A 12,756-nucleotide genomic window follows, 5' to 3' on the forward strand; every position below is an offset into this window, starting at 1 on the left:
TATGGAAAGAGACCAATGTAATGTTTTTAATGAAATAATATTAGGAGCTGAATGATTATGGGAGACTAACTTCCCTGATATAGATTGGAGGACACGTGCTACTAATAATAGTAGGGATCAGATTTTCCTGAATCTGAAAGCTGACAGATTTCTTCACCAAATAGTCACTGAACCAGCAAGAGGTGACAACATTTTAGATTTGGTATTGGTGAGTAGTGATGACCTCACATAAAAACTGATTGTAGTGGACAATCTTGGTTGGAGTGATCATAGGCTAATTCAGTGTAAACTAAATGAAAGGATAAAACAAAAACAGATCTGCAACTAGGGCCCTTGATTTCAAAAGGGTGAAAACTTTCCTAACTAATTCCCTTAATTTTGTAAAGTGGACCAGATTGGAGAACTCAAGAATCTGAACGTGGAGGAGGCTTGGAAGTACTTTAAATCAAACAATCTGAAGCTGCATCCCAAGAAAGCGAAAAACAATCATAGGGAATGGTTGCAGACCAGACTGGATGAGCAAGTATCTCAAGCAGGTGATTAGCAAAGCCTACCAGGAATGGAAGATGGGTTGGATCAGCAAGGAAAGCTACCTCTTGGAGGTCAGAAAATGTAGAGATAAAGTGAGAACTGCCAAAATTCAAGCAGAGCTGGACCTTCAGGAAATTAAAACCAATATTAAAAGGTTCTATAGCCATATAAACAAAGAGAAAACAAGGAAAGAAGAAGTGAGACCTCTAAAGAGGATATTTGAGAATGGAGTAGAGATTAAAGATAATCTAGGCATGGCCCAACACCTAAACAAATACTTTGCCTCCATTTTTAATAAGGCTAATGAAGAGCTTAGGGAGAGTGGCAGGCTGGCTAATGGGAGCAAGGATATTGAAAACAGAAATTACCACACCCAAGGTGGAAGTCAAACTCAAACAGTTTAACTGGACTAAATTGGGGAGACATGGATAATTTCCATCCAAGAATATTAAAGGAATTGGCACATGAAATTGCAATCCCAATAGCAAGGATTTTTAATGAATCTGTAAACTCGGCAGTCATACCCTATGACTGGAGAATTGTTAATGCAGTAAAAGCTGTTTTATTGGGCATGCTGGGAGAATGGGGGGTGCCAATAAGTGAAAAATGCCGGTTAACAAAGAGGGAGGAAGTTTGAGTGTGGGAGGGAGTGCAGGGGTGGGGGCTGGGGTGCAGGTTCTGGGAGGGAGTTTGGGTCTGGGAAGGGGCTTGGGATGCGGGAGGGGGTGCTGGATCTAGGGGCCACTCACCTCATGTGGCTCCCTGCAAGCAGCAATCTGTCCTGGATGCTCCTAAGTGGAGGTGCGGAAGGCAGCTCTGTGCGCTGCCCCCGCCCTACCGTACCCTGAGCTCTGACTCCACAGCGCTCATTGGCCGGGAACCGCAGACTGTGGGTGTAGGCAGCATGCAGAGCTGTCTGCCACACCTCTGCCTAGGAGCAGCCAGGACAGGTCGCCGCTTGTGGGGAGCTACCAGAGGTGAGCAGCCCCTGGATCTGGCATCCTGCACCTTAAGACCCTTCATGCACCCAAACTCCATCCCAGAGCCCTCACTCCGCACCCACTGCCACGTCCCAAACCCCTGCCGGCCCCACACCAACCGAACAATAAACTGAACTTTCAAGAAAGATCAGAAATGCTAGTTTATAGTGTTTTCCAGTTGGTGAAGTGCAGGATAAAACAGCTTTTACTGTATATATTTAAGTAAGGGGAAAAAGGTGATCTGGGAAACTAAAGGCCTGTTAGTTTGACCTCAATTGTATGAAATGTCTTGGAACAAATTTTGAAAGAGAAATTAGTCAAGAACAGAGAAGTAAATGCTAACTGGGATAAAATACTACATGGTTTTACAAAAGGTAGATCATGCCAGATTAATTTGATCTCCTTTGAGAAGATAACTGATTTTTTAGAAAAATCTACCTGGATTTCAGTAAGGCATTTGATAATTTCCCATATGGAACTGTACTAGTTAAATTGGAGAAGATGGGGATTAATAAGAGAATTGAAAAGTGAATAAGGAACTGGTTAAAAGAGATTACAATGGGTCATACTGAAAGATGAACTGTCAAGCTGGAAGGAGGTTACTAGTGGAGTTCCTCATGAATTGGTTTTGGGACCAATCTTATTTAATATTTTTATTAAAGAGAGTATGCTAATAAACTTTGCAGATGGAGGAGAACTGGAATATCATACAAGAAGATCTGGATGACCTTGAGAATCTGAAGAATAAATGGGATGGAATTTAATAGTGCTAACTGCAAGTCATGCACTTAGCTACTAACAGCAAGAATTTTTGCTATAAGTTGAAGACTTACCAGTTGGAAGTGACAGAGGAGGAGGAAGACCTGGGTATATTGGTTAATTCCAGTATGACTATGGGCCGCTAATGTGATGTGGCCATGAAAAAGGCTAATGTAGTCCTAGGATGCATCAGATGAGGCATTACCAGTAGAGGTAAGGAGGTGTTAGTACCGTTATGCAAGGCACTGGTGAGACCTCATCTGGAATACTGTGTGCAGTTCTGGTTTCCCACGTTTAAGAAAGTTTAATTCAAACTGGAAAAGGTGCAGAGACTGGCTACTAGGATGATCAGAGGAATGGAAAACCTACCTAATGAGAGGACACTCAATGAGCTTGGTTTGTTTAATCTAACCAAAAGAAGGCTGAGGGGAGATATGACTGCTCTCTATTAATACACCATAGGGACGAATACCAGGGAGGGAGAGGAATTATTTAAACTGAGTGCCATTGTGGACTCAAGAATAAATGGATGACAATAAGTTTAGTCTTGAAATTAGATGAAGGTTTCTAACCATCAGAGGAGTGAAGTTTTAGAACAGCCTTCCAAAGGGAGCAGTGGTGGCAAAAAACCTGGCTGGCTTCAAGACAGAGCTTGATAGGTTTATAGAGGGGATGATATGAGGAAACTGCCTACAGTGGCATCTCCAATAACCAGTGATGGGATGCCAGATGGGGAGGGCTCTGAGTTACTACAGAGATTTATTTCCCAGGTGTCTGGCTGGTAGGTCTTGTTCATGTGCTCAGGGTCTAACTGATCATCATATTTGGGGTCAGGAAGCAATTTTCCCTTGGGTCAGGATCGGCAGAGACCCTGGATTGTTTTTTTTTTTTTTGCCTTCTTCTGCAGCATGGGGCATGGGTGATTTGTAGGGTTAAACTAGTGTAAATGGCGGATTCTTTGTAACTTGATTTGAGGACTTCAGTAACTCAGCCAGAGGTTACGGGTCTATTACATGGTGGGTAAGGTTCTGTGGCCTGTAGGGTGACCAGACGTCCCGATAAAATCAGGACCGTCCCGCAATTTGCCCTGATATTTTGCTCTGCCGGCAGCACTGGTTTTTTTTTTTGCTCCGCCTGCTGCACTCGGCTTTTTTTTTTTTTGCGTGATGCTGATGGGACACACTCCACGTGTCCCGATATTTTCTTCATCTCATCTGGTCACCCCAGTGACTTGCAATGTGTGGGACGTCAGACTAGATGAACATGATGGTCCCTTTCGGGCCTTAAAGTCTATGAGTACTGATTAACTTGTTAAGATCAATAGCTTTTGCTGGACCAAACTGATAGTAAACCAAACCCACCAACCTAACAAGGCAACCATAAGGAGTCCCACCACCAGATTTAGCACTTGTACTCTGATTTTTAAGAACCATCACAAATGTCTTATCTAGAGAATCAACTTTATTCAATCAAATTTAACTACTTGCTGAAAGAGAGAGCTGGGGGACCTTACTATAGCATCTTTTGTGTTCTTGGGGAAGTCACTTGCCATCTGCAAAATGGGGATAATACTTAACATCAGAAGATGTTATAATGATTAAATAGACAGTGTTTGTAAAGCACTTGAAATCTGAAAATGATCTTCTGCCACAGAAAAAAAATTGCAAAAGAGAGAAAATTTCCTTGGGGCAAGCTCCAACACATCATCCCCTAGTGAAGAAAAGGTTTTCATTGGTTAGAGAGAGCAGCCCTATAATCACACAGATGTCCTTTGTTGTTATTAATCATGTTTATTACAGCGATGCCTAAGGGTCAACCAAAAGAAGGGTCCTATTGTGCTAGGTGCTGAACACACACAGAGCAGTAGACAGTCCCTGCTCCAAAAAGTTTACAATCCAAATAGACAAGACAGACGCAGGGTGGGGGGCAGGGTACAAAGAGACAACAGTATGATGGCAGCAAACAGCATGTTAGTTCCACGATTTTTGGGGCTAGGTTTAATTCAGAGGGGATAAGCAAAATGGAAAAGAAAATGAAGAAAGAAAGTGAGAACACTAAGGAGAAGAAAGTGACGGGGTTGGGCAGGAGAAGGGGATAGGTGGGGCAGGAGTGCAGTGAAGCGGAGATGAAAAGACTGAGGGAGGAGGAAGGATGGAGAAAACAGCCAATCAGCACAGGCCAGACAAAATCCAGTCAAAATCTGTAGAAAGTCTCCAAATGGTCCAAGGTCCCTGCTTTGGCTGCTCCTGTTCCTACCAGCTGGACTCTCTGCTGACATCGCAATTAGGGCTCCCAACTTTCTAACTGCACAAAACAGAACATCCTTTGCCTCGCCCTGTCCCTTCTCCGAGGCCCAACCCCTGTCCTGTCCCTTCTCCGAGGCCCCACCCCTGTTGACTCCATCCCCCCTCACTCCGTCATTCACTCTCCCCCACTCTCACTCACACGCTCATTTTCACCAGGCTGGGGTAGGGGTTGGGGTGTGGGAGGGGATGAGAGCTCCGGCTGGGGGTGCGGGCTCCCAGCTAGGGATGAGTTCAGAGCAGGAGGAGGCTCCAGGTTGGAGCAGGGGGTGTGGGCTCCAGGAGAGAGTTTAGGTGTGGGAGGGGGTTCAGACAGGGGGCTGGCGGTGGATCTGGCTCCTAGGTGGAGGGGCCAAAGGGCTCTGCATGCTGCCCATGCCCACAGGCACCACCCTGCAGCTCCCATTGGCTGAGATTCCCGGCCAATGGGAGCTGCAGAGTTGGTGCTTGGAGCAGGGGCAGTGTGCAGAACCCCTGTGGCCACCCCTGCACCTTGAAGCTGGACACGTTGGCCGCTTCTGGGGAGCTGCATGGAGTCAGAGTAGGCAGGTAGCCTGCCTTAGCCCTGCTGTGCCGCTGACTGGAGTTTTACTAGCCCGGTCAGCGGTGCTAACCAGAGCCACCAGGGTCCCTTTTTGACTGGGCACTCCAGTTGAAAACTGGATGCCTGGCAACCCTATTCTTTCTGCAGTTTCCCCTCAAAGGGCACATGGGGGGGGATGGCAGACAGGAGCCACCTGGGTCCTTGTTTACCCAGAATGTGTGGGGGTCACCCCTGCATAATTTTGGGTCTCTAGAGTATTTGGGGGAAGCAGTAGACATAGATGGGCCTCATTCTACCCCCCGTCCTTCTCCCCAGTGTAGCAGTCCTGGGAGAAATCCACCACCTTGGGGCATTCGCTCAGGGGTTGTGTATTCACTACAGAATAAACTTGGGCTCTTACTCAGGTGTTGCCTCAACCCCCTCCCATCCACACACAAAACCATCTCACCCCAAGGTTAGTGGTGCTTTCAACTCGGCCTAGCTGCTTGTATGGGGCTAGAGACTAAAAATTGAGTGAGACCTTCACTCAGGCTGATACCCGCCTATTTTGCAGTGAGGATATAGGCTAAATCAATCATTCAAGCGCTGACAGTTCTCCAGCGCCTTCATACTTCCATCTATGCCCAGGAGGACAGACAAGTTCTATAATTCACTAAGAAAGAACCATAGAGCACCTCAGTTTATTGCAGCACAAAGAATAATGGGAATGATCCTACAAGTCCTAGCGACACACATAGGTGAGCGCAGCACCAGTGAGGATCCAGTAACTTGGGTATGGCTTTGCAGAGTGGCTGCTCACATACAGGCTAGGCTAACTCCAGTGCTCAGACCCAGGTACTGATCACCCAACTTAACTGCAGCGTAGACATATTGACAGGGTGAGCACCTCTGCACCTCTCCCTAGGCTCTCTCTCCACCAGCAGCATGGCTTCTGCATGCTGTAGCTGATTGCCTATGTGTTCTCCACCAGGATCATACAAGGCAGAGAGATGGAGTTAGTGCAGCAAGAATGTGTGACAGAAATTCTCTGGCCATGCCAAAGAATGATACCATGTAGAACAGTTCAACCTTCACCAACCAGCCACTCCCCTTCCAAATCCTTAGAGCTGCAATTGGGGAATGTTCTTGCAAAGGTGTCTCCAAAGGCTTGGAGAAAAAGAACCAAGTCAAGGTGGCTCTGCTCCACTGCTTGTGAGATCATGGGAGCAAAAATGTCATGGAATTTTTGCTACCTTTCATTCTGTCCATAAAATACAACAGAGGGGATGAAAACATAAAGCCAAGTTCTAACCTCCAGATAAAAGGGCTCTCCAATATTGCACTTGGAGTGCTAATAGACCTTCAGCGGTAGCAGTAACCACCTCCCAAACAGCCACATTGCTCTCCTTAAAGTCTTAAAACAGCTGGGATAACTCAGTCTTTATAGAAAACACCACCCAATTTCACAGAGCTACAAGTTATGGCAGCGAGCACAATCATTCTTATTACCCCTCACTCAGAATGCTCCCCGCCCCCAACCTTCTCTATTCAACACAGAAATAAAAAGTCACCCATTCAGTTTAGTTGAGAATAACTGTATGCACTTTGCTTTTACCTTCTGTGCTGGGTTTTTTCATTTCTTCCACCCTAATTAGTTTCTTTCTGACTCTGCGAGTAGAGTTAACCAGCTTGTGCAACCTCTTAAACTTCACCGACTCCTCTGTTTCATCATCCGATTGTTCTCTTGACTGGCAAAGAAACAAAGAGAATGTTAATAAAGTAATTGTTCCATAGCTTGCTCCTTGAAGTCAGGTTAACCCAACCCAGCTGCCGCTCTGTGTCAAAGCAGCTCTGTAAGTGGCATTATATTCTCCACCCAGGTCAGAGGGAAGCATTGAAATTATTGACAGGTTTCAAAGTGCATAACATACCATTTTGACTTCTAATTCCGTGCAACGTGAGGTCCTAAAAGCACTGAAATACATTGCTGCCCTTGTCTTCCTTTCCATGCATTGTAATAACTACTTTCACGTCCTCCTTCAATGCATTCCAGGCAGGGCTTTTCTTACCATACCAGTTACGCTCCTGTGGTTTGGGTCAGGCACTGGTTTGTCTGGCCTGTCGGAACTTGCCATTTAAACCCGGTAATAAACAGCTTCTCCAAACTGAAACTCTATCATTGACTTTTTCCAGTCTTCCCAGAAAATCAAAACCAGCAGTACAAGAAGGGGACGGGAAGGAAGAGACTTCATTCTCTGTCTCGTCATTAGTTACACGCCGCCACAGCTACAAAATCCTCTCTCTCCTCCTCCCTCTATCCCACACTCCTTTTGAAGGCTCTCAAGGCTAGGCTTAGGATGGGACACAACATTCCTCCAACAATGACCAAGGGAAAACTCTGACCTTTTCAGATATACAGTATAGTCCATATTCCCCAACATCCCGTTTCATTCTGCGTCTGATCCATTATGCTCAGTTCCAGCTGTTTTCCCTCAAGTATCAAACATTACAGAGGCAAAAAAATATTCACTCGCTCCAGCAGCAGACACACAACAAGCTGAAACAATTTATTCCTTGTGGACGAAAATGAGGGTTCCAATTTTTGAGACAGATCCAACGTTCAATATGCTACTTCCTCTGTTTTAATCTATTTAGAATGTAAAAAGAGGGAGAGGGGGAAGGAAGGAACTCTAGCTCTTACAGTACAGGACTAGCACTGTATGCAGTGCATTCCAGCAAGCACTGCCCATTCTAGCTGGAGTACTGCACAGATTGTATACCTTTGTCTTTGTGTACACCCCAGCCAAATTATCACATTCTAAGGTCCAGCTCAAAAATTTTAATGCGTCTTCCTCTCAATGAACTTTAGGTCATCTGAGCTTCTATTTCAGACTGCATTCTTTTCTTTTCATGAAAAAAAAAAACCATCCTGTTTTTACCTAATTGTGAGCCTATTTAAAGGCTGGCAAAATAGGATAGTGTATAGGCTTTTAAAATATACATAAAAGTCAGAATGGAACAACAATACAAACCACAGGACAGGATGTCAAATGGCAAACACACCGGGATATATTTTCAAAGTCCAAAATGGCACTGAGATGCCATTTATTGAAAGTCAATGGGAATTAGGTACAGCTTTGAAAATATATCCCTCACGGGCAAATTTTCTGCTGGTGCAATTCCTTTGAAGCCAGTGGAGTTGTGCCAGCAGAGCATTTGACCCACATTCCTCAATTTACTTGATTAAAACAAAATTCACATTATTCTAAAATGAAAAAGGACTAAATGGTCTGTTGGTCAGATGCAGTATGGCAATTCCAATGTTGCTAAACAAAAGAATCCAAAAGACTCAGTGAGTGCATTTATCATAGGGACCAACACAGTATGTAATTAATTACCCAGAGTGAAAGATTATTATTTTAACACAACGAAGTAGGATAGCAGCAGACTGATTTAAATCAAGATAAATCATAGAATATTAGGGTTGGAAGAGACCTCAGGAGGTCATCTAGTCCAACCCCCTGCTCAAAGCAGGACCAACACCAACTAAATCATCCCAGCCAAGGTTTTGCCAAATCAGGCCTTAAAAACCTCTAAGGATGGAGAGTCCACCACCTCCTTAGGTAACCCATTCCAGTGATTTACCACTCTCTTAGTGAAATAGTGTTTCCTAATATCCAACCTAGACCTCACCCACTGCAACTTGAGACCATTACTCCTTGTTCTGTCATCTGCCACCACTGAGAACAGCCGAGCTCCATCCTCTTTGGAAGCCCCCTTCAGGTAGTTGAAGGCTACTATCAAATCCCTCCTCACTCTTCTCTTCTGCAGACTAAATAAGCCCAGTTCCCTCAGCCTCTCCTAATAAGTCACGTGCCCCAGCCCCCTAATCATTTTCATTTCCCTCCGCTGGACTGTCTCCAATTTGTCCACATCCCTTCTGTAGGAGGGGGACCAAAACTGGACACAATACTCTAGGTGTGGCCTCACCAGTGCCGAATAGAGGGGAATAACTACAGACTGGTCAGCCTCACTTCAGTCCCCGGCAAAATCATGGAGCAGGTCCTCAAGGAATCCATTTTGAAGCACTTGGAGGAGAGGAAGGTGATCAGGAACAGTCAACATGGATTCACCAAGGGCAACTCATGCCTGACCAACCTGATTGCCTTCTATGATGAGATAACTGGCTCTGTGGATATGGGGACAGCGGTAGATGTGATCTGTCTTGACTTTAGCAAAGCTTTTGATACTGTCTCTCACAGTATTCTTGCCAGTAAGCAGGGCTGGCTCCAGGCATCAGCAAAGGAAGCAGGGCCTGGGGCAGCCAATAGAAAGGGGTGGCACTCAGTCTGTTATTGGTGGCACATCTGGGGTCTGCGGCGGCAATTCAGCAGCAGCTCATTTGCTCCGCCTCAGAATTTGGCAGTGGGCCCTTCACTCCCTCTCCTCCTCTTCGGCAGCACTTTGGCGGCAGCTCAATCGGGCTTTTCTTTTTTCTTTTCTTTTCTTTTTTTTCTGCTGCTTGGGACAGCAAAAAAGCTGGAGCCAGCCCTGCCAGCAAGTTAAAGAAGTATGGATTGGATGAATGGACTATAAGGTGGATAGAAAGCTAGCAAGATTGTCGGGCTCAATGGGTAGTGATCAACAGCTCAGTGTCTAGTTGGCAGCTGGTATCAAGCGGAGTGCCCCAGGAGTCGGTCCTGGGGCTGGTTTTGTTCGACATTTTTATTAATGATCTGGATGATGGGATGAATTGCACCCTCAGCAAGTTCACAGATGACCCTAAGCTGGGGGGAGAGGTAGACATCTGGAGGGTAGGGATAGGGTCCAGAGTGACCTAGACAAATTGGGAGGATTGGGCCAAAAGAAATCTGATGAAGTTCAACAAGGACAAGTGCAGAGTCCTGCACTTAGGAAGGAAGAATCCCATGCACTGCTACAGGCTGGGGACCAACTGGCTAAGCAGCAGTTCTGCAGAAAAGGACCTGGCGATTACAGTGGACAAGAAGTTGGATATGAGTCAGCAGTGTGCCTTTGCTGCCAAGAAGGCCAGCAGCATATTGGGCTGTATTAGCAGGAGCACTGCCAGCAGATCGAAGGATATTTGTTTGATTAAAAGCAACAGCAGAGTCTGACCATCAGAACTTTCCTATCAAGCAGGAATATCTATATCTCTATATTTTTTTTGTAGGGGAGAAAGACTGTTAATACCTTATGGATTAAGCTTTACGCATCTGCCATTACAAGTGGTAGTCACAACAGCTGGTCTGGATTTTTTTCAGTTAACTTTTTTGCTGGAAAATGATGATTCTTTGAAACAAATTGTTTATGGAAAAGGATTGGGTTTGACAAATTTCCCATTTTGAAAGTAATTTTGAAAAAAAGTTTTGAAATTATTGAAACAGGACATTTTGGTATTTTCTGAACAAAAAGTTCCATTTTTTGGTTTGAAATGGCTTTTCATTTTGAAATGTAAATTCATTTATATTTTTAAAATGTGAAAAAATAAAAAATGTCAAAATTGGAACCAAATGTGTCAAAATAATCAAAACATTTTATTTTGATCGACTGATCCTCTTTTTTTTTTGTTTGTTGGTTCACAAAATTTTTCAACATTTCAACTTTTCATCCCAATTTGGGATGGGAAAAAATGTTCCAAGTCTCAAAATTTCTCACAGGCTGGGAAAACCATTTCCCACCCAGCTCTAGCAACCGTTCTCCTGCAGGCTTTTTCAACGCTGCTTGCTATTAAATTTGCTATCAAAATCTTCTTAAGTCTTTCAATGTATTGTAATAATACAAAAGTACAGGAACAATCTCTGGATATTCGGGGGAGACCCTTGCAAAGTGTTGCTCTGAGGTGGAACAATTTTATAGGTAACGAAAGAAATCTACATTACAATCAATGGTTTCCTGCAGGGAAAGGTCCCACAGCAATCAAGGCTAGCAATCAGAAAGGGCACTTTATAGCAGTCAACATGGTAGGTGTCCCACTCAGAAGGTCAGAGAGCGTTTACAGTGCAGTGAGCCTATAAATGTTTTATTGCTACACGTATAAGGCTATCCTATTACACTAAATTTCAGCACAGTTAACCCTTTCTGTACAGCAAATAGAAGAGGCATCTAATATGCATAATACCCTGACTCTGAACTAGCCTCATTAAGAGACCTTCCTGAATATTCTAAAGGGAAAACAAATGGATTTACAGTACTGTAAATAGGAACAACCTAATTTCCATCCTTGCTGCTTCAAATTTTTTCCATCCAAAAGCCCACATGGCTCAACTTTTAATTATTTTGGCTAATGCTGTATGTAGTAATTCTGTGGTGAATGCATAAGTGTTTCATTTCTCGTTTCCATGGCAACATTACATCAGATTGCAGACAGCTGGCTCCACAGTTTTAAACCATAACAAATTGACCAAGCCAATACAAAAAATGATACATGCTTTAAAGAGACAGTGCGCCATTCTGCTGCCAGTGGAATAGAGCAAAGCCTATGGGGCCTATTTGGCACTTATGCTTGGGCGGAGTCTCCTTTCCCAGCTTCTTTTGGAACAAGTGCATCTTTGACACATCTGCAATGTTCTAATAGTGAAGAAACTGGGCCAGTTTGGAGAACTCTATTGGAGAACACAACCACACGAAGGGCTATAGGGAAACTGGAATTAAATTAACAGCATCTGTAAATACCAAGGACTGCATACAGAGAACTGCAACAATCATGCACTGAATGACTGAAAAAGTATAACTCCAAGCTGTAGCTGCAGCCTCAGCTCTTTCTCTGAGAGCAAGTGTGATCATAAGACTGAAAATATTCTTGAAACTCTAATTGCGCCATCACCTTTGCCATGCTCTGTGCCCAGAATGGCCTCTGAGTCTGTACCCCACACAACCTCCCCTTCTTCCTTCAATAGCTATTCTCAAAAACCATATTTTCCCACAGTCCCTTAAACCAAAATTAGAACAATTTTAAAAGTATTTGTTTAAAAAAGTAATCCAGGGAGTAAAATAAGCACTGCAGCCCCATAACTTACTGTTCTCCATCCCGCTTGCCTCCTCCCCTTCGACTTTTTTATGCTGTCATTTTAGAATGCAAGTTCTTTGGGGCACAGATATGTACCTTGTTCTATATCTATGAAACACTATCCAGTCCATTTTAGGTGGTATATAAATAATAATAGTGAACAATTCTAACTTCCCTGCTTGAATTAGAGCTTTATAAAGCATGTTCACATTTATGAGGGTATATGGAATTATTGGACTAATATAAAACAGAAGCAGCTAACACTCTGCAGGGAAGTTTTTGGGATCACTTCATGGTTTCAGAGGCGTTCTTTGTAAAACACATAATGTATGATTGCTTGCTAGCCCACTCCTAATAAAATAGAAGTATTTAAGAAATACCAGGGCCATGTCCAGATAAATAAAGTAAGCTTGATTTATCTGCTTCAGCTCTGTAAACAAAAACATACATGATGTTTTACTCAAGCTGTATGAAGCCATTTGGAAAGATATCAAACTTCTGAAATTAATTTCATGCCCTAGTAATAGTTTATTCCTGTACTGAACCAAAAAATCTGCCAACAAATCTCCAAATTTGAGTCCAAATTGCAATTGTGTTGGGACAGTCAGACAATTCTTGAGGGCAGAATGGGGC

At 43.9% G+C, this 12,756-nt stretch overlaps 1 protein-coding gene across 1 annotated transcript in view; it reads right to left on the minus strand.

The window, feature by feature from the left end:
* Positions 1–12,756, minus strand: part of SASH1 (SAM and SH3 domain containing 1) — a 179,742-nt gene that overhangs the window by 40,243 nt on the left and 126,743 nt on the right. Inside the window, exon 9 of the mRNA XM_050951603.1 lies at positions 6,712–6,844. Coding sequence (XP_050807560.1) covers positions 6,712–6,844 — 133 coding nt within the window. The remainder of the gene's footprint in view (positions 1–6,711; positions 6,845–12,756) is intronic.

The sequence above is a fragment of the Gopherus flavomarginatus genome, chromosome 4 (genome assembly GCF_025201925.1).
Source record: "Gopherus flavomarginatus isolate rGopFla2 chromosome 4, rGopFla2.mat.asm, whole genome shotgun sequence".
Lineage (NCBI taxonomy): Eukaryota > Metazoa > Chordata > Testudines > Testudinidae > Gopherus > Gopherus flavomarginatus.